The 23,292-nt window shown below is 40.1% G+C and overlaps 1 protein-coding gene across 3 annotated transcripts in view; it reads left to right on the top strand.

The window, feature by feature from the left end:
• acap3a (ArfGAP with coiled-coil, ankyrin repeat and PH domains 3a) overlaps nt 1-23,292 on the top strand; it is a 61,443-nt gene that overhangs the window by 18,242 nt on the left and 19,909 nt on the right. The window contains exons 2-9 of one of the 3 annotated variants that reach the window (XM_056733499.1): nt 2,618-2,675; nt 8,179-8,298; nt 18,197-18,250; nt 20,658-20,716; nt 21,374-21,557; nt 22,367-22,411; nt 22,506-22,601; nt 22,981-23,055. In XM_056733499.1, coding sequence (XP_056589477.1) covers nt 2,618-2,675; nt 8,179-8,298; nt 18,197-18,250; nt 20,658-20,716; nt 21,374-21,557; nt 22,367-22,411; nt 22,506-22,601; nt 22,981-23,055 — 691 coding nt within the window. The remainder of the gene's footprint in view (nt 1-2,617; nt 2,676-8,178; nt 8,299-18,196; nt 18,251-20,657; nt 20,717-21,373; nt 21,558-22,366; nt 22,412-22,505; nt 22,602-22,980; nt 23,056-23,292) is intronic. The other 2 variants (XM_056733500.1, XM_056733501.1) reach the window with 2 other exon arrangements.

The raw sequence follows: 23,292 nt of genomic DNA, 5'->3' as shown, positions 1-23,292 counted from the left end.
ACATAAATATATAAATGTATATTTAGGAAATATTTACATGTATTATTTATATTTACCAAATAATATTAACTATATGTTAATATTTCTTAAATATATGTATGTGTATGTTTGTATTTTCAAAATTAATATGCACAGTACACAGACATATATTATGTTAAAGTTAACTGTTGTTCTGAATGCGAGTAATCATATTTAGTCTTTTGACGGCCCTAATTATGTTTTGAAATTTGCATGTCTATATTGTGATAGTACAGTATAGATTTTGGCAGAAAAGTGTAGGCAGATAGAGGGGAATGGGATAGGCAGAAGACCTTGATCCAAGAATCGAACTTGGGTCACCGGCAGTGGTGCATTTGCATAGCTATCACACAACCACTAAATTGTTTTGAATAAATAAATGAATAAACCAACTTTGATATAAGTGCATTGTAATTCAATTATTTCACACACCGATGCAATTTGTTCTGTGGACGCTTTAGCTTGATGCGACCGCAGGACCATTAAGGTCTGCTTTCAGTGAACATATGCACCGCCTAAGAATAGCCAAAGGGGGACTGCCCACACACACCCCTCTCTTTGAATGACTCACTCAAACACGCTATTACAAGATTCAGATCTGAACTAAAAACACTCAGAGCGATCAATCAATCAATACTCGTACCGTTGATGATGCCATCAGCCAGACAGACCCCAGTAATGACCTAATGGTGATGGAGAGACCGCCTTTCCAAAGCGGTGTACAGTACATGTGGTTACAATGGCTACTATTTTCTGATGCATATGGAAGTGTGATATGTGTTTGAGATAACATTGGATACCACTATTAGTAGATGTTGTTCTTTGATCAGTTTTGTTTCCACATCGGTGAGAAATTTCATTGTGTTTGCTTGAGTATTTCACATTACGGGGGTTCCCTGTGGATGAGGCTTTCAGATGGTACCTTCTGGCACATAAAAAAGAGGTCAATAATGTAGATCAATTATGCCATGACACACAGACGCACTAATGCTTTTTTCGCATAAAACACATCAGGGCAGAGAAATACAATATCTGATATCTTATTAATGTTTATATTGTCTTACCATAAAGAAAGATTTTACAGTGGTACTTGTCCCAGAACCTAGAACTGGAGAATTTGATTTAGCATACTGTCAGAGTCTATAAACAAAACATGTCTTTCCTCTGTCTAATGTTTGAGAAGGAATTAGTGTTGTAGACGGGTCTGTGGGTGTAAACCGAGTCCAGCCCTGCTAGAGGATGTCAAGTCAACCAGACAGTAATTCATCAAACATCTCTCATAGTGCCTCAGGTCTTTTCTACAATGAAACATTTCTTAAGAACTCCACATAACTGTTTAAATAACAGTTACTGTGTATATATATATATATATATATATATATATATATATACTAGATGCCACATTAGAAGGTGTTTCTATGGGCCTTTTCACGTAGGATGATGCCATATTGGAATAGTGCAATCTATGAACTTGTATTGCCAAGTCTGCATAATTGGGCTTCTTTTAAACTGTTGGTGCAGGTCGGTTTTTTTCGTGGTTCAAGGATGGAAGGATTTTGTTATTTAGCCGTCAATCCTAAAATAACTTTATTTATTATCGGCATGTTTTTTGGACTAGGGAAAATTAGACTAGTGATGATTGATTTTGTTACACAGATCTGGCAACCCTGCGAAGCCGGTCCATGAACAATGTCTGTGTGTTTGCACTTCGTGTAGGATTATAAAAACTGTGTTTACTCTTGTGTAAACTCAAACATTGCATTTGTATTATCATGTTTAATATTATATGATCTTAAAACAATGATTTTATGTTCTCTTTAGTTATAAGATTGAGATGTCACTGAAGGTTAAAAACAGCCATTAAAGATTAATTGACCGGTGGTCTCATGGCTGCTCAAAAGTAGAGCATGGAATATAGGGTTTGAATGCATGAGAGTGAGACCGGGCCCCACAGCTGTTGCTATGGTTACTGGTTGAGCACGCCATGTGCAGTGAAATGACATTGTAGTGGGTGAGAGAGAGCAGCTGTCCTCCCGGCCAGCGGTTCAACACATTCGAACAGCTGGAGCAGAGGTTACAAAGATCTGCTTCTGTCTCAGAGATTGTGTGTCAGTGTCATGTGAAGGGCGGTGACCATACACTTATACAACACTGGGTTAACGATATGAACATAGTATCACAATAGTTTGAACAAAAATAATGAAAGTTAAATTATATTTATTACATTATATATCTCCAGTCCTACACTTGGCTTTGATGTACTCTGCCACATACCGCAAGCGTGAGGAACAACGATGGGAAGTGACTGTTAGCAGACATGTGTGACATTGATCCTACTGGGTGTGCGTTTCTGTTCTTAACGCAAAATCACTTCTGCTCTGAATGGTTGGCAAGTGCATCGATGCGGCCTGCAGCACACAAACCACACACACAAAACTAAAAGAGAGAGATTAGTCCAAACATCCTGACTGTAAAACTGAAATATTCTGCACCGAAAGTTAAAACGATAAAGTCATTACAGGATCAAGATAATCTGTGCATTTCTGTGTTTTAAATCCTGAGCTGAGATGACTCTCGTCTCATCTTTGTTGTCTTCCAGGGCAAATATCGACGAGGTGGAGACAGAGGTGGTGGAGATTGAAGCCAAGCTTGATAAGGTAAGAGGCGTTAAAGCTGTCAGTTGACCTTCTGTCCCCAGCAGAGTTTTTTTTTTATTCAAACGTGAGAAAATAAAAGCTTAATCGTTTGTGAGAAATCGCTGTCTAATCCCCTCCAGGATCTCTGTAACCGAACATTACTGTCAGATTGTCCCACAACAAGTTCAAGAGGTTAAACTCAGGTTTAAGGATTGATCTGTATGTCTGCTGGTGTTAATCCACCACAGAAGAAATCTCAGAAATTAACTTCCGGATCTCCAAAATGCAGTGTGTGTCATTGTTAAGCAGAATTGGCAGGAGTGGAAGGATATTTGTGATTTAGCTGTTGGTTTTTGTTCAACGATTAATCACGATTAAGAATAAAAGTTTGTGTCTGTGCATACATGTACATACTGTATTTACAAAATCTTTGCATATATATATATATATATTAGTGGTGTGCCGTTAACGGCGTTAACGTGCTGCTTTAACGTAAGGCTCTTAACGCGCGATAAAAAAATTGTCGCCGTTAATCTATTCTCAAAGTTGGGTTGGGAGCTGGGTCTATACTACGCAAACTATGATGACTTTCACCTTGATATTTTAGCTCGGATGTATACCTAGCTGAATTGCACTGTACCGGGCGAGAATGAGATTTTTCAACTCGCGTGATTCGCGCAATTCGCGTCATTCGCGCCGCTTCATCATTTCATGACTAGGGCTTCATTTGCGCGATTCGCACCGCAAGTAGGTCTATCGTGTCTTTGCATTGACTTAACATGTAAATCACTCACGCTAGACGCGCCATTTGCGTTTGGTCTGAACACAATATAACGTTACTGTGAAATTACCACATCAAACGTGACGTGCTAACATGGATGCAGCTTTGAAGCCGCTGGGTTGCTTCAAAGCTGCATCCAAAGCTGCTTTTTAAGAAGCTTCCCAATGGAAACATCGACAAGACTAAGGTTGTTTAATTGGTTGTTTAATTATTGGCACCTAATGTATAATGGCTCCTGTATGACATATCGCTTGTTGCTCCCTTACTCTTTGTAAGTTGCTTTGGATAAAAGCGTCTGCTAAATGACTAAATGTAAATGTACTCTAGGAGCTCTTCCAGTCTCAAGTACCACCTAAACGCAAAGCATCCCTTAGCTAATGCGGAAGTAAACACAAGTACATCTTATTGAACATAATTTATTTTCATCACCAATTATCATAGTAGAACAGCTTTCTCAAGCAGTCTGTGATGCATTTTGGAAACAGGAGATGAGCCCCTGGTCTAATGCGCTACCTGGCTTGAGACACCAGTTCTCAAAGACTTACTTTTAGTCATTATTTGGGTAGCACACATATTCTGAATGCCTTCGGCAGAATTCAAATGTGCCATTTTAATCTAGATTAATCCATCCATCCATTTTCTACCGCTTATCCGGGGCCGGGTCGCGGGGGCAGCAGTCTAAGCAGGGATGCCCAGACTTCCTTCTCCCTAGCCACTTCCTCCAGCTCTTCCGGGGGGACACCGAGGCGTTCCCAGGCCAGCCGGGAGACATAGTCCCTCCAGCGTGTCCTAGGTCTTCCCCGGGGTCTTCTCCCGGTGGGACATGCCCGGAACACCTTACCGGGAAGGCGTCCAGGGGGCATCCGGAAAAGATGCCCGAGCCACCTCAGCTGGCCCCTCTCGATGTGGAGGAGCAGCGGATCTACTCTGAGCTCCTCCCGAGTGACCGAGCTTCTCACCCTATCTCTAAGGGATCGCCCGGCCACCCTGCGGAGAAAGCTCATTTCGGCCGCCTGTATCCGGGATCTTATCCTTTCGGTCATGACCCACAGCTCATGACCATAGGTGAGAGTAGGAACGTAGATTGACCGGTAAATCGAGAGCTTCGCTTTGCGGCTCAGCTCCTTCTTCACCACGACAGACCGGTACAGCGACTGCATTACTGCAGAAGCTGCACCGATCCGTCTGTCAATCTCCCGCTCCATCCTTCCCTCACTCGTGAACAAGACCCCCAGATACTTGAACTCCTCCACTTGAGGCAGGAACTCTCCACCTACCTGAAGTGAGCAGGTAGGTGCTCACAAAATTAATCTAGATTAATTCCAAGATTAATCTAGATTAATCTAGATTAAAAAAAAATATATCTATGCCCACCACTTAATGTAACTTAGCGTTACATTATATAATCACTCTTATTAATATAAAGGCCTTTAAACAATTTTTGAAATGCAATTTGAAATGGTTGTATTGATATGTCCAGTGTAGATTGATAGCTTCTTGGTGTGGAACACGGCTCAACGCGACAGAGGTCCAGTCTGGTGCATACAGTCAAGGGCTAAAGGCTGTGTCAGAATCTGTCAGACAGCGCAACAGTATTAAGTTGTCTTTCATACTTGAATGAACAAAACACACAAGATTTTGTCAGAAAGCACATTTTGTCTAGTATTTTGCAAGCACGGCCTTTAAAGGGTTAAATCAAGTCTAAAATGAATGCGAAGAGTAGTGAAAATAGGACTGGCTCTTAAATGCGCTGTCACTAATGTTAATCAAAGAACAAAAGAAAATAAGAAATCAATGTGATTTCGCAGCGTTAATATAGGATTCTTCTGTATTTCATGTATTTTTAACAGTAAAGAATGTTACATTTTTTAGAGCTTTATTTATTTTCTTTATATTTCCTACCTGTTATTATAATGGATTTGATTCGTAGAAAAATATGTTTATTTAATAAAGACATTAGTTGCAAAAAAAGGATGATGTTAAAGAAATCTGTTGTTTCTACATTAATTTAGAGATAAAATGTGAAATTATTATAATTTAAAAGTATGTATAAAAACATAAAAGCTGTGTGCGATCAGTTAGTTAATTTTTTTTAATCGATTGACATCACCAAAATACATGTTAAACAAAATAAATGGTATATGTTTTATTTCACTATACTTGTGCAATTAATCCAAGTTAATTTATTTTATATATTGACAGCCCTTATATATATATTACATATATATTTATGTAAATGTATGTTTATATATGATTTTAATTACATATAAACATGAATTTCTCCCCGTGCCTCGGGGGTTTCCTCCGGGTACTCCGGTTTCCTCCCCTGGTCCAAAGACATGCATGGTAGGTTGATTGGCATATCTGGAAAAAAATTGTCCGTAGGGTGTGAGTGCGTGAGTGAGTGAATGAGTGAGTGTGTGTGCCCTGCGATGGGTTGGCACTCCATCCAGGGTGTATCCTGCCTTGATGCCCGATGACTCCTGAGATAGGCGCAGGCTCCCCGTGACCCGAGGTAGTTCGGATAAGCGGTAGAAAATGGAATGGAATAAACATGAATTCATTTTATATTTTGTATTTTTCTTAAATATATACTGTACATGTATGTAATGTGTATGTGTTTTATAAATACAAAATTAATATGCACTGTACACAACACAAACCTTTATTCTGGATGCGATTAATCGCCATTAATCGTTGAACAGACTTATTTCCCATGTATCACATCGGTGTGGAATTTCAGTGTTTGATCATGTGATTAGGCACAACATAACAGCTGATAGTGATGTCATCATGGACGGGTTTTGATTTAGGCTCATGTGATCCTGCAGTTTTGATTCTGCTTTCACACATTTTAATAAACCAGAAAACAAAGTCATGCTACTATTAGATGACATTGACTCAACGCTGTGAAATGAAAGACATTTAGTGGTCACTTTTTCATCACTTTTCTCATTGTTTAGTTAACTTTGGCACATGCTAAATTTCTAATTGTGCGACGTGTTTGAATGCTATGCTGTTACTTTTCCAAGCGTTCAGACTGGTGAACAAACATTTTTGCCCGCTATGTTGTAGTGGTCTGTTTGAATTGCTGTGTGTGTGTGTGATTGGCTGTTGGGTCTGTTCAGCAGCTGTGTAAAACAAGGACTCTCTGTTTGTTAGTTTGACTCATAGGTTTGTACAAAAGTGTGGGAAATTAAAAGATTTTCCCAAGCTGATATTTTCAAGCTTTCACGCAAAGGCTGAACATAATTTAAAAATCACCTAAAGAGAACATTAAATACAGAAGTAACCAAAAAAAGGAACTAGACTCAAACATTGGGCATGTACGGCCTCACACATGGAGGCCATCTGAGCATCAGTCCCATCAGAAGAAAACAAACACACAGTCACATGTGAAAACTCCAACGCTCATTCTGACCGCCTGTGACACGTGGAGATGTGAGACATTTTTCCTTGCCGTTTACTGCCCATTGGCACATTAGTGAGAGGAATTATTACACAGATGCGACCACACCCGAAGTATGTTTTAAAGATATATTCCAAACTTGTCTTTTAATGTCATATAAAAAGGGCTGTCTTCTGTTGAAAAGGTTAACATTAAATTGCATGTGGTGATTTGGGTTGGGAATCGAAAATCAATTCCAATTCAGAATTGGATTTGAATGGCTAAGATTTGGGTCGGATACTTCCTCTTATCAATTCCTGTGCGCATATTTTCAGAAATGTGCATGTGTTCATATGTGATCTGATAATAAAAAAAAACTAACCATACCATTGTTACTATAGTAACTATAGTTTAACTGTAGCGTTTGCAGTAAAGCACAGGAACCGCACATTACCATAGTCTCAGTGTAGTGACTAGTTTTAACCACAATGTAGTGAAACTATAGTAATACAAATTGTAATAAATCCGACAAAACATGGTTGCTATGTGTTTATATAGGCTACACAAAATGGTGCTCATAAATATTTATTTTTGCAAACCAGTCAATAAGAAGGCTAAATGACTATACATGTTGATATCTAAAGGTTTTACTTTGAAACTCGGAATCGATAAGCAGTATCAGAATCGATAAAATTCTGATGCTGATTTAATGCAGACATCTTTAGTCATCTTTCTACTTAGAAACTAATTAAAATTTTGCAGACAATCTAGTATTACTAATATATAATCTTATGATGACATTTGATTCACTCTGTGATTACTGTTTCTAGTACTACGAATAGAACAGTCCAATTACAAAGACAATTTTAGCGATGTTTCATGTTGCAATAATGTTTTCTATGTTTTTTCTATGTATCGTTGTAGTGTATGTAAAGCTACTTTGCAACAATGCAAAATTTTGTCAATTGCAAGACAAAAAATGAAGTAATAATGTTTAACTACATATGAGATTTGGTAAGAAAATTTGTGAATCATTTTAGAGATTTAAACAATCATGGGAAGCAGAACATTCTGATTGGTTGTAGCTAAAAATGTACCAAAAACTTCTCTGTTGCGTGGAATTTGGATAGAATTTTAGGGAAATATGACTAGAAAAATATTTGTTGAAATTATATTACAATTTTAACAGGTTTTAGTTTTTCTTTTCGCTGAGCACAACTGAAGTTTAAATCTTTATTCAATAAGATGTTACTTGTATTCAGGTTTCCTGCTGGTACTCTATATATAAAAATGTTTATGAATAGTTTATTCTCCCTCTCTCTCTCTCCCTCTCTTTCTCTATCTCTCTCCAATAGCTGGTAAAGCTGTGTGGTGGTATGATTGAAGCTGGCAAAGCTTATGTCACTGCCAACAAACTGTTCATCAACGGTATCCGGGATCTGTCTCAGCAGTGCAAGAAAGACGAGATGATATCGGTAATACTGTGTGTATGTGTGTGCATGTGCGTTCATGCGTGTAAAATGAAAGTAAATTAAGTCACGCAAGCATTATCTAAAACATAACACAGTTCTCAGTTCATTTTCAGTTTAACATGTGATAAAACGTATGACTTAAGGTTGAGTCAGTCATTCAAGAACTCAGTCATGAGTTCGAGACTAATTTGGATAAATTAATTAAAAAAAAAAACTGAGTCATTTGTATGGGGTCTTACTCACTTACTATAGGACCAGACAATATTATCAGAAGACTACAAGGTACACAAAAGGAGGTGGTTGTGGTGTTGAGTAATAGACAGAGGCAGGATGTAAGTTTAACCATGAAAGTTTATTTACTTTGAATTTTTAGTGTTTCTCTTCACTTAAGTATAACAACAATGACCATAGAAAACACAATAACTATGTATATAACCATACCTTGGGTGCACCCTCTAATAGTTATTACAATCACAATCAAGTAAACGCAAATAAAAAAAATATGAAATCAATAATGTATGTTTCCCATACCAAATTTTGTTTCAAATAAAACAATCTTTTTCTTCCCAAATAAGAACTTCTTGACACCTTTAGTTAGTTATGGTCCCGAATCATTCAGTCCCATAAAGTAGAAAAAAAATCAGTCTCTGTGAACGATTTCTCTTACTTGTCTGGATAGAAATGATAAATAAGAATTGTCCTTTACTCCAGGTCCGTTATACTTTCCGAGTCAAGGTGGGAGGCTCGCCATCATTCAAAAGAATCCAATTCAGAAAGATATCCACATAGAAAAAAAACCTGGCCTATCTGTCCATTCAAGTTCTCTCTCTTTTCCGTAATTTTCTTTACAGGCACGTATAACCAAAATGGCGTCAGCCACTGCGAACACGCGACACACCATGCGGTCCGGCCGAGTCAATAAAATCGGTTTTAGATTTCCCAACTAAAACCTGATGATCCAAAATATTGAAATGACCATCCGATTCACGCAGTTGATATGCAGTTTGCACGGTTTATGCATTACATTTTTCCATTTTAACACGCTCACATTAGAACGTGTCTCTCTGTAACTCTGCGTCTGTCGTCTAACTACGCAGCGCTATTTGTAAAACAAAAGGGGCAGAGCTTAAAATGCACTGCTCCGACTGCTTGTTGCTCATTTCTTAAACAATTTTCAGAAAACACATTTATTTACGAAAAAAATGTACTTCATATAGATGGCATAATATTCTAGTCGAGCAATAATATAAACAATTTGAACAATTATTTAACCAGGGTTACACTTTCCCCCCCTGAAATCATGCAAGCCCCTTTGCATGCTCTGCGTGGCTGATTAATCACTACACTTGGTGAGGTATCAGGTAAATTGTAAGGGACCCCTGAATCTTCAACACCATCAAGGGTATTCACAAAGGCAGTGCTTAACCCCTGGAACAAAGACTGAACAATATAAGACAAGGGGTTTCCACGCTGAAAGTAGGCAAGTCTTTCAGGTTCACCTCTCTGCCTACTAGAGCATCTGAGCGGAACATTCAAATGCTGCTCTTCCTCAATTTCTGGGTGTTGGTCTCTCACTTCGACAGGAGCATCCTGGATTCCAGCTACGTTTGTTACTTCATCTCTGAAAACGGTTAAGTTCTCTTCTGATTCGATATGGTCGTAGTTTGCCATTTTACTCATTTCAGGGACTCCTTGGGCGTCAACAGGTGAGTTGTCCACTGGAGCGTCAACAGGTGAGTTGTCCACTGGAGCGTCAACAGGTGAGTTGTCCAATGGAGCGTCAACAGGTGAGTTGTCCACTGGAGCGCCAACAGGTGAGTTGTCCACTGGAGCGCCAACAGGTGAGTTGTCCACTGGAGCGCCAACAGGTGAGTTGTCCACTGGAGCGCCAACAGGTGAGTTGTCCACTGGAGCGCCAACAGGTGAGTTGTCCACTGGAGCGCCAACAGGTGAGTTGTCCACTGGAGCGCCAACAGGTGAGTTGTCCACTGGAGCGTCAACAGGTGAGTTGTCAGCTGAATGTGATTGCACCGTATTACCATCTGAAAGTTTTGGATTAATCAAGTCTGTTTCCATAGAAACTTCCGAAGCTCCATTTGACCTAGAGATGTCATGAGCTGTAGAAAATTGTACTGTTTCGATGACTGGAAGGGGATCATACGGACCATCAGGATATTCATCCTCTTGATCAGAGAGAGAGCGGTCATCATCAGATGGTTCAATACCAGGACTCCTCCGTGTTCTAAGTTTAGGAGTAGGTTTGGTCAAGGTAGGACTTGACATTTTCAGTGCTGGCAAGAATCCACACGGAAGCAAGAGGTCCCTGTGAAGTGTACGAAGAGGACCATCCCTTGTTTCAGGATGAACTGTGTAAACAGGCAAGTCACCAGCTCGCTTTATTACTACATACACCTCGGACTCCCACTTGTCTGCTAATTTGTGCTTACCACGCAGCCGAACATTTCTCACCAACACACGATCATTGACTTCCAGGGAAGAGTTTGTCACAAGATTGTCAAACCTGGTTTTGTTTCTCTCAGCACTCTTTAGTGCTCTTTGGGAGGCAAGTGAATAGCTTTCTTCCAGATGAGACTTTAGATGTTTGACATATTCGGAATGGGATACCTGCGGAGTGTCCTGATATGGTAACCCAAAGACAAGATCAACAGGCAGCCGTGGTTGACGCCCGAACATTAATTCATAGGGGGTGAATCCTGTGACGTCATGCTTTGTACAGTTATATGCATGAACTAACGGCTTGACAAAATCTCTCCACCGACTTTTGTCTTTCTCTTCTAATGTGCCCAGCATGTCCAGCAGAGTCCTGTTAAAGCGTTCAACTGGATTTCCCCTTGGATGATAAGGTGTTGTTCGGATTTTCTGGATGCCTGATATTTCACAAAGTTCTTTGATTGTGCGTGACTCGAAATCAGGGCCCTGGTCACTATGAAGGCGCTCAGGAAATCCATAATGAACAATGAAGTTCTCCCAAAGACACTTTGCTACTGTTCTTGCCTTTTGATTTGGTGTAGTGACTGCCACAGCATATTTGGTGAAAAAATCCGTGATCACTAATATGTCTCTAGTGTTGCTTCTGTCTGGTTCCAAGCAGAGAAAGTCCATGCAGACTAACTGTAGTGGTCTGGTGGCCTGGATGTTGACCAAGGGTGCTGCTTTTTGAGGTGGGGACTTCCTCCGCACACAACGACCACATGTCTTGATCTTCTGTTCCACATCAGCAGCCATCTTTGGCCAATAGAATCGGGCTCTGACTAGATCCAAGGTCCTCTCGATGCCCATGTGACCCATACTATCATGTAAACTGCTCATCACAGATGATCTCAGTTCTTCCGGGAGCACCAGCTGGTAAATAATGGAATCTTTATCTTTCCGCCTCCTGTAAAGTACTCCATTCTTTAACTCAAGGCGGTTCCACTCCTTTAAGAAGTACGGAAGACCAGGAAGTTCCCTCCTTACTGTAGGTTGGGGTCTTTCTCCCAACTCCAAGTGTGACATCACCTCTCGAAGAACTGGATCGGCTCTTTGTTTGTCACCCAGGTTTTCAGAAAGATGAGAAACAGATGACCCATCAGAATTACCCTCTTGCTCATAATAGTCGGAAACAGAGTCAGAACAGAGTGAGAGGGAGTTTATAAGAGCAATGCCCGACCCTAAATCAGCTGATTGTCTAACGAGGTGCTTCTCACAGATATCTTGGACAACTTCATCTGTCGCACTAACAGAATCCTCTGTTTCGGTAAGATGGTGCTGTATGAACATGTCAATCCTTTCACATTCTTTTTGAGACATGGGGTTCTCTGGAAACGGCTCTTGAGGTCGCCTTGAAAGGCTATCAGCGTCAATGTTCAACTTCCCTGCCCTGTATTGCAACTTAAATGAAAAAGTGGAAAGGGCTGCAAGCCAACGATAACTAGTAGCGTCCAATCTTGCTGTGGTAAGAAGATGATTTAGAGGGTTGCTATCGGTGACGACAGTGAATTGGCCGCCATAAAGATAATCACTAAACTTTTCAGTTACTGCCCATTTAAGGGCAAGAAACTCAAGTTTGTGAGCAGGATACCTAGACTCACTGTGTGACAGCCCTCTACTCGCAAATGCAATAGCACGCATCTGTCCACCTTGGTTCTGATACAATGCAGCTCCTAATCCCTTGGTGCTGGCATCTGTATGAAGGAAGTAGGGAAGTTTGGGGTCAGCAAAACCCAAGACTGGCGCGGCAGTTAACTTTTCGATAACTGACTGAAAAGCTTCTTCACAAAGAGGAGTCCAACGGTCCCCAAAAAGCTCCTTAGGATGGTAGTATGGACCCTTCTTATCTGTCTTTTTACCACCTTTCCTGAGTGGTGGATAACCTGAGGTAAGGTCATTGAGCGGCTTCACGACCTTTGAATAATCCTTAATAAATCTGCGATAGTAGCCGGAGAAGCCTAAAAATAACCTCAGTTCTATAAGGTTACTCGGACTCGGCCAGGTTTTTAAGGTGTGTATCTTTTCTGGGTCGGTTTCCACTCCCCGCTCTGACACAATATGTCCTAGATAGCGAACGGAGGTTTGACAGAATTTACATTTCTCCAGTGACAGTTTCAGTCCGTATTCTTTAAGCCGAGATAGAACACTCAACAGACGTCTCTCATGCTCCTCTAGAGTGTCGGAGAAAATGATCAGGTCATCCAAAAAAACCAGTACTTCTTTCAGATTGATGTCTCCCATACACTTCTCCATCAATCTTTGAAAAGTACTTGGTGCATTGGTCACACCTTGAGGCATACGATTGAACTCCCAAAACCCCAATGGGCAGACAAAGGCAGTTTTGGGTTTGTCTGACTCCTCAACTCCTATCTGGTAGTATCCAGACTTTAAATCAAGCACAGAAAACCATCTGGATCCCGTAAGTGCTGAGAAAGTCTCCTCAAGATTGGGTAGTGCATACGCATCCTTCACTGTCTGTAGGTTTAGCTTTCGATAATCTATACACAGCCGTACATCTCCATTCTTCTTTCTCACCACCACTATCGGTGAGGAGAAGGGCGACTGGGACTCTCGAATGACCCCACTGGCAAGGAGATCACGCAGATGCTTACGGACGGCCTCAACATCTTGTGGGTGGATTGGCCGTGCTCTGTGCTTAAAAGAAGTCTCATCATTCAACTGTATGCGATGTTTCACCTTCTGAGTATGACCAAAGTCCAAGTCGTGCTGGCTGAAAACCTCCGGCATTTCTTTGAGTTTTTTCATGATACGATCTTTCCACTCTTGAGGTACTTGGGAGTCACCAAAATTTAGGGAGAAATCAAGTTTCTTTACAGGTAAAGGCTCATCGTTTGAGTTTGATGGAGGAAGCAAAGATTCCACCACCTGGAGCTCTGCTACTGTACACCTAGGAGGGAGAGCTATATCATGGTCAGTTTCGTTTGTAAGCACCACTGGTAAATGGTAAGGTGGGTTATTTGGAAGAGTAAGTAGGCATCGTTTAACAAGCACCCCACCAGGCAAAGACGAGTTAGATGGATGCTCCACCACCACACACTTGTCAACCTCAAGGGGTACCGTTACGGAACCTTCCACAACTACAGTTTGTCGTGCAGCCATGATCTCAGGTACCTTGCCTTTCAATCGTACGTAGCCAAGAACACCACTTGTGTTTTGCCTCTGCCTTGTCTCCAGTGTGCTCAGAACCACTCTATAGCCGAATGAAGATGGTCGGTAAGTTGGGGAATTTGATTTCAAACTCTGGTCATAGAGAACATCCAAGGTGTTTGTGCCTACTAAAACCATAGACTGATTGTGAGGTTTCACATTAGGGACAACTAATGCTATCGTTGGCACCTGAGCTCTAACCCCCAGAAATTCCTCAGGAAAGGTGATGTCTACTTCTATGTACCCCTCATATGGAACTGAAAGACCGTTGGCTCCTTCTACTTCCAAGATATCATTAATGGAATGAATGGGATATCCAGTGAGGTACTGCTCATAAAATGACTTGGGGACAGTAGTTACTTGAGAACCGGTGTCCAATAAACAATGACACCTTTCACCAGCTATGCTAATTTCTGCAATGCATCTGGCTCCAACTAAACCCTTTGGGAGGCTAGCATCTGATTTTCTAGAAAATTGACAGTTGGTTGAGACATGTTTAGTAGTGGGACGGTCTGATTTCAATTCAGCCCCCGTCTGTCCCACAACAGGGGCTGGCTTTAGTTTAAATCAGGGTTGGGAATGGGGTTCTGCGAATCCCACAGGAGCTGCTTCTCCCTTAAGAGTTTCCGTTTTGTGGTGACAAGTGAGGGGTTAGGTTCAGATAAGCAGGAAGATGCAACGTGGCCATCCTCACCACAGGTGAAACAGTACCATGGTCTTGGTCTTCCTGTTGACTTTCTATTAACTGGAGTCGCACTCTCGGTACCAGCAGTTCCTGCCCTCTTCTTGTCCTGTCTGTTTACTGCTTCTGGCAGTGTGGATTTCTTCTGGATCTTTGGTTTGGTTGCAAGATTGGCTAGCTGACTTTGGAGCATAGCTATCTGTTTCTTGAGGTCCTGCGTTTCAGTGGCAAGTGAAACCATGTTTGAAACTTCTTTTTGCTCAAATTCATCTGAAGTCCACGTTCTTTGAGAATGCATCAGAGCTCTCTGCTTAGAAGATCCAAGATGTTGTTTCATACGATTGACCTTCGCTGTATGTTTGTCTTCTTCTGTACGTAACATTAACAGAAGGTGTGCAAAAGATGGAGGACGGTTGCGCTTTTGCTCGAGCTGCAGTTCAGTGATCAAATCATTATCCCAGCAGCCCCTGCAAAACTGCTTGAGAAGGTGTCGGTCTGCCTCTTCTGGAGGAATGCCACCTCTCTTGATAGTCATCCTCAAGGCTGTCTGCAATCTATAAAGGTAAGCAGATGGTTTCTCACCTGCGTCTTGCAGAGTATTCATAAATCTTGCAAGAAGTTCATCGCCGTCCTCAACAACACCAAAAGCTGAATCCAGCAACTGAAGGTAAGCCGAAGATGGAGCCTCTGGACTAAGATGCTTTATAACATCTGCTGCAGGTGGCAAAAGACTGTCCACTATCTTTCTGGACACATGCAAATCAGATAAGCCAGGGTCCTTCAATATAAGCTCAGCACTGGAGCGCCAAGTATCGTAATCAACTTCATGTCCAGGTCTAGGACATTTACCAGAGAACACCCTGAGCCGTGTTTGCACAGGCCCTTGAGCAGCCACTTCACCACTCCTCACAACATGTTCAATGATAAGTTTCTGGACTTCGGTTGGATTGTACACTTGCTGAGAAGTATAGAGAGGTGGAGCATTTGATTTGATAGGCGTGTGCTGTGACAGTGGTTCATCTACTTGACTTGGCTTAGCAAGTGTGATGCTATGGCTCTCGCTAGGAAACACTTGGGATAACTTCTCACTTGGGTTTCCATCTCCAGGTTCAAGATCAATGGACATTGGTGTGAGCTCTGCACTCATCTGTGACAACATCTGACTCAATACTGCTTCAAAGTTTGTTCCACTCACTTTGGCTATTTCTTTTAACCCTTCCAGGTAGGATTTAGTGACGCTATTTCCTAGTTGTTGCGTAAAGACGCTGGACAATGCCCTCACATGGTAAGTGATACTTGGATCACCGGACAGTTGGTGCCTATAAGGCAACTGGGGTTCTAGAGATTGTAAGGCTTGGCCGCTGTTGTATTCAATTATTGTGGTCTGATAAAACTCTGACATTTTGTCACTAATGGTGAGGGTTCTGGCAAAGGAGCCATCATTTTTTAGAATCTCCATTAGCTCATCGTCTTGCTCTGTGTTAGTCAAGCCACTCACAATCACAGAGTTTGGGACTTTAATGCCCTCAGCCTCAACAATATCCATTGTTGTGTTTTAAGAGTCGAAGAGTTAAACTCAATTGCACAATAGTCAATACTCAGCAACAGCACCACCTCCTGGCTGGCTCGCCACAATTGTAACGGGTCTTACTCACTTACTATAGGACCGGACAATATTATCAGAAGACTACAAGGTACACAAAAGGAGGTGGTTGTGGTGTTGAGTAATAGACAGAGGCAGGATGTAAGTTTAACCATGAAAGTTTATTTACTTTGAATTTTTAGTGTTTCTCTTCACTTAAGTATAACAACAATGACCATAGAAAACACAATAACTATGTATATAACCATACCTTGGGTGTACCCTCTAATAGTTATTACAATCACAATCAAGTAAACGCAAATAAAAAAAATATGAAATCAATAATGTATGTTTCCCATACCAAATTTTGTTTCAAATAAAACAATCTTTTTTTTCCCAAATAAGAACTTCTTGACACCTTTAGTTAGTTATGGTCCCGAATCATTCAGTCCCATAAAGTAGAAAAAAAATCAGTCTCTGCGAACGATTTCTCTTACTTGTCTGGATAGAAATGATAAATAAGAATTGTCCTTTACTCCAGGTCCGTTATACTTTCCGAGTCAAGGTGGGAGGCTCGCCATCATTCAAAAGAATCCAATTCAGAAAGATATCCACATAGAAAAAAAACCTGGCCTATCTGTCCATTCAAGTTCTCTCTCTTTTCTGTAATTTTCTTTACAGGTATAACCAAAATGGCGTCAGCCACTGCGAACACGCGATACACCATGCGGTCCGGCCGAGTCAATAAAATCGGTTTTAGATTTCCCAACTAAAACCTGATGATCCAAAATATTGAAATGACAATCCGATTCACGCAGTTGATATGCAGTTTGCACGGTTTATGCATTACATTTTTCCATTTTAACACGCTCACATTATAACGTGTCTCTCTGTAACTCTGCGTCTGTCGTCTAACTACGCAGCGCTATTTGTAAAACAAAAGGGGCAGAGCTTAAAATGCACTGCTCCGACTGCTTGTTGCTCATTTCTTAAACAATTTTCAGAAAACACATTTATTTATGAAAAAAATGTACTTCATATAGATGGCATAATATTCTAGTCGAGCAATAATATAAACAATTTGAACAATTATTTAACCAGGGTTACACATTTATTTCCATATATCATTCTCTGCCCTGACTACACCAGTTACGCAGTTAATTTTTTTGTGATAGACAACACATTTTCTATCTCATTCGGTTAATTTTGTTAGCATTGCAAAGTTCACAGTTTTGATGGCTGTGGTGGAACACATATATTTAGTATTGTACAACTTGAACACTGTAAGCTTTGAATAAAAGTGTCTGATTGTATATCTAGTTTGGTGTGAATTTACCGTATGAGCTCTTCACTGGCAGACTAACCAATACAGTTCGGCTGACTGCAGTTTTGAGCGTCTGAGATGCTTTTTGACCCTGATCAGACATGGATTTAGACAAAAAAGAAGCAAGACGGGGCTTTCCAGCTTTTTGCCAGTAAGGTTAGACTTATTGCCGCCATCTGTAAATGGTATTCAGAGTCTCTTTGGCTTCACTTGTGCAGTACCCAGCTGACTAATGTTGAAGATCTTATTAAAACCTGCTGCTACAGTATTTTCATTTCTTTTGTTAAACATCAAGACTCACAATAACATTTTCATGTTGACAAAAGCTGTCAGCAGAGACCTATCAGAAGCCTACTCTACCATGTAATAAAGACTCTGTGCTCTTCACCATATCCATCTATGACTAAATGAGATTTAACATCTGAATCAGTTAAGCATAAATGTAATCAGAACATCTCAGTGATCTTAAGATCTCAAGTATAACATTGTATGAATTATGATGATGATCATGTTAAAGAGAGGTATATTGAGGAGGTCGTATTGTGCATTTTTCTTGCACCAAAATCACATATTGTTTTAGAAGGACGTCATAATTATTGTGTGTGTCAGTTTAGGGTTTGTGGTGTGTAACCGAGGCATGTTATTGTGTTTACAGGAATGCCTGGAAAAGTGTGGCGAGAGTTTACAAGAGATTGTCAACTATCACATGGTACGTCCCTGTTTTCTTGTTTCTTTCTCATCATATGAGTGACTCGAGAGAGTTCACCCCAAAAATGTCTGTTATCTTGTATTCACGCTCATTGTATTTAAAAAAAGTATGAGATATTTTAAAGAATGTCGGAAACCAAACAGCATTGAACCCCATTGAACCACTAAGACATTTTTCAAAATATCTTCTATCACAGAAGAAAGGGTCTTATACGGGTTTTGAAGGTACAATTTTAACTATTTTTTATTAACTACGCCAATAAAAATGATTGACATATTCATTTGCTACTGGCCTTCACACATAACATGGTGGGCTGTGACGTGATCATTACTATTTCAATAGGCGTTATTTTCCAGCTCTCTGTGAGATGCTTAATTTGACCCTTGCACACCGGAACGGCTCCCCATTGGCCTGCTGAGTGTTTGATGTGCTCTTCTAGAAAGCGTGCATTGGGTTGTTACAGGCAGGCCATGCAGAGGTCATGAGCCCCCGCATGGAAAGTGACATCACAGATGAGGTTTATGTCACGGGTCAGGTGTGTGTGTGTGTGTGTGGGAGGGAGTACCTGAGCAGTATGTGCAGACAAGCAGAAATATAAATGCTTTCAGGGTCACTTATATAAATGGATACGGGAAAATGAATACATGCTTCAGTGCACATGAACAACCCCGCAATACCTTTATATTTAATCACTGCATATTCCAAAGTCCTCTAAAAATGTTGAAGTATTTTTACTTAAAAACGTTCCCTTTATTAAATATGTTCAGTATGCATCTATTACGCTGGTACATCTGTGTGTGATCTCAAACAGAGCCAAGATGAAAAAACAGCTCAGTATTTGGCAAAGAACAAAACCACAATATGTCCGTTCATAGACCACACACAGGGAAAACATTTTCTGTCCCTTTCTGCCAAAGAACAGAGACGGCCTCCGCTGCGACAGACGGGAAGATGGTTACTTCTCGCTTTCCTAGAACCTGTTGCTTCATTCAACGGCCGTTTTGATGCGGTATGCGCCACTGAGGTGCATTACAGAAGTCTGCTTGAAAACGTGAACAACTGAGCAGCTCTTGTGTTTATAACACGGCCTTTGTTGTCTAACCGAAGAGGAGGCTGTAAACCATGACATGAAGCACGAAGGGACACAGAGGCTTCACCCGACATCCTTTACAGAGCGTAATGTTTGGATCCTGATGGAGTTTATGAGGCTATAAAATGTCCTGTTCTGGGAACGTATGAAGTTAACCGCTTAAGTCGAAATGTTTTCACCTTGGGGCATCACATCAGTGCAATTTTATGACCCTACTGACATTTTTTTTTCATTTTTCTGTTGGGAGTGTTGTAGTAAAACAAGGTGATTTTTTTATTGTGTTGATGGAATTATTGAGGTACGCTGAGGTTTATGTTGACATTATCAAAATGAGGTTTAGGTACATTTTAATAGGGATATTAGGAAAAGCCACAGGTTACCAGCATCTAGTTCTTGATGTTGAACGTAATGAAATGTGAAAATACTTTCATCTGTTGCATTCTTTGCTAATACACTGGAGATGGTGGTCTAGTGGGTTAAACCACTGAACTGGTAAATCAAAGGTTGCTGGTTCGATGCCAGCAGCCACCACCAGTGTGTCCTTGAGCAAGACACTTTACTCCATGCTGCTCCAGGGGGATTGTCCCTGTAATAAGTGTACTGTAAGTCGCTTTGGATAAAAGCGTCTGCCAAATGACTAAATGCAAATGAAAATGTAATACAGCATGATTTCAATTTGTCTTGAATTTTTTACCAATTTACTATTTAAATCTATGTTTTGGCAAAATTATAATTTTTGTTTCATTCTGTGACATACTAGCAATATTTCTCCCCAAATTGTTTCTTTTTGCAATGCATTACTTTCATAGAATGAAATCTGGATGTCTCTTTCTTATCTAACACATCTCACTTTTCAGTGTTTGAATAGCTCCTCCTAAAATATTTGAGTCGCAGTAAGCTGTACTCCAGTTCTCCAAAGCAATCCTCTGAAATTACTCTCCTGAAGTCAGAATCGCAATAAGATCATTAGCGTAAAGCCAGTGGCTGCTGTGAGGATGGATGATGTTGAAACAAAGCACCTGCAGCCTGGTTCTACGTCTCTTCTGATCTTGCATCACGTTCTTTTGTTTTCTATCCTTGCTCGGATCCGCTCCCTCCCTGCACGAGTGACCTACTTTTACTCGATCGGTTCAAACATCCTCGCGCATAGACCGAGGCTGAATCTCAATGAGGCACAGGCATGAGAAGCTGATGATGTGTGTGTGTGTTTGATGGTCATGCATCCTTTAATTAAACACACGCAAGAGCGCCCTCTAGGGCTAAAAGAGCTTCATTGCATGCAACAAATAAAGAGAATGTCATGTTTGTGTTTTTCAGATTCTGTTTGATCAAGCTCAGAGATCTGTAAAGCAGCAGTTGCACAGCTTTGTGAAGGAGTGAGTATTATTAAACTATATTGTTGGGAATAGTTCACCCAAAAATGAAAATCCAATTTTGCCACCCAGACGTATATGACTTACTTTCTTTAAATTAAAACAAAGTTTTTATTTAAATATATGTCACTTTATCTCCAAAACGTTCTGCCTTGTAATACTGAGATTGAATTGATAAATTAATTAATCATTTAATGCTTCAATGAGTAGAACTACAAAATTAGACTTGCTAATATTTCTCAAAAAGGTCAGAAATGTGGAAGTGACATTTTATTTTTACAGCTGCAAAACATCCTTACAACGAACATACACACACACACACACACACACACACACACACAAGGTTTTTGAATATTGTGTTTCCTACAAGGTATTGTTTAATATGTAAAGCATTTTAATGTGAAAGCTAATGGGACTCTTGAGAGGAATCTATTCATTAATCCTGCTGGAAGATATATAAACTTTAACCAATTGAGATTCAGAAAGTAAGAGACCAAATCACTGTCAAATGAATTATTCGTATGGTCCACCTGATTTGTAATACACTGTCTAGCAAATACTATAAATATTTCAGACAGTCCTTGATTGTTCAGAACGTTGTGTGACTTCTTGTGTTGACACATCACCGCTCGTCTAACAAAGATAATTCTGCGCTTTCAGAGATGTGCGGAAATTTAAGGACACCAAGAAGCAGTTTGACAAGGTGAGGGAGGATCTTGAGATCGCACAGGTGAAGAATGCCCAGGCACCGCGAAACAAAGCCCACGAGGTGGAGGAGGCCACCTGCACCCTTAACTTCACACGCAAATGTTTCCGACATCTCGCCCTGGACTATGTTCTGCAGGTAACACACGATATTTGTAAAGTCTGGTCAGCATCTTATTCTGTGCTGAACTGAGGTCTACAGTATCAGGACTGACTGGCCTTTTATAGGGATAGTTAACTCAAAAATAAATATTTTATTCACCATCTTGTTGTTCAAAACCTGTATATGTCTCTTTCCTCTGTGGAACACAAACAAAGATATTTTGAGAAATGTCTCTGTGGTTTTGTAACTATATAATGGAAGTCAATGGGAAGATAGAAAGTCATGCAGGTTTGGAATGACTTGAGTGTAAATAAATCATGAAAAAAAAATCAATTTTTGGGAGAACTATACTTTAAGCAGCCACTAGAAGGCAATCTTGAGATCTTTCATGAATTGTAATCAGCTAATGATAAAATGACACTGTGTCCTAATCTGTCTTTAAGATTAGTTTTAAACCATAGTAAATTATGGTAACTGTATGTTTGAAACAGTATGGCAATGAGGTCCTATTGTGTAAGAGCATACTTCTTAGGCTATATCATTACATACCGTATTATCTACCCAGATAGCACAGGTACATCTGTAAGATGTCTGCTTAAGATCTTGAAACATCTGAAAAACGTCTTAGAATAGGCATTTTCCCAAACATATTATAAAATATAATAAACATCTTACAGACATCTTCTAGTCTCATAGACGTATTGCAGATGCGCAATCAATCAAAATAATATGTCTTGGAGATGTAAATGCTACATCAAATAGACGTCTCCCAGATCTATACTTGCTATCAGGGTATATATATATTTGTGTTATATCTTATATGGACATCTCATTTTTCTTTTTAGATCAACGTCCTTCAGGCTAAAAAAAAATTTGAGATCTTAGATGCTGTGAGTATCAGTAAAATGTAACTTCTTTTTAGTAAATCTACATACAACTCTAAACCAGTTGTGGCATGTTTAACACCTCTTGTATCTTGTGCAGATGTTGTCTTTCATGCACGCGCAGTACTCGCTCTATCAGCAGGGCTATAACCTCCTGGATGAGATCGACCCCTACATGAAGAAACTGGCTGCTGAGGTCAGCGCTTTTCTGTTCATGTGCTATTGATGTTGCTGTTTTGTGCTGTTGGTCTGTTTGACCCAGTGATCAACATTCTGTAGCATTCAGTTAACAAAATAATGTATTTCAAACTTATAGGAATAAATTATTAAATGGTTCTTTTAAAATCCGAATTCTTTTTGTTAAGAACAGGCCAAAAATAACAATTCTCTATGTTCCAAACCTTCAGGAGATTCTTTTGTGCGGCACCAAAAGAAGATATTTTGAGAATTGTCTCAGTGGTTTTGGTTTTCAACATTCTTCAAAATATCTTTTGTGTTCTGCAGAGGAAAGTCATTGAGGTTCAAAGTGACATGAGCCTGAATAAATAAACTTCTGCATTTTTCACTTTCTTCAGCTGGATCAACTGGTGATTGACTCAGCGATGGAGAAGCGAGAAATGGAGCATAAACACTCCACGATTCAGCAGCGGGTAAGAATAAATATGAGCATTATGGGAGATAAACACTCACACGCAACTGCATGTCTTAATATTGTTTTGCTTGTAATACACTTGGTGAGAGAAATGCTTTTGTCATATTGTTAAATCCAGTTATTTATGGTGTTTGAGTTTGGTTTTAAAAACTTTTGAAGATATCCTTATCGTTTCCATTATAGGGTTACTTTAATCTTTCAGCTGTGAACTAGGTATTCAGTCATGAAATGTTTC

The sequence above is a fragment of the Triplophysa dalaica genome, chromosome 20 (assembly GCF_015846415.1).
Source record: "Triplophysa dalaica isolate WHDGS20190420 chromosome 20, ASM1584641v1, whole genome shotgun sequence".
NCBI classification, from domain to species: domain Eukaryota; kingdom Metazoa; phylum Chordata; class Actinopteri; order Cypriniformes; family Nemacheilidae; genus Triplophysa; species Triplophysa dalaica.
Note: the sequence above shows the minus strand (reverse complement) of the source record. Positions and strands in the feature narration are given on the sequence as shown.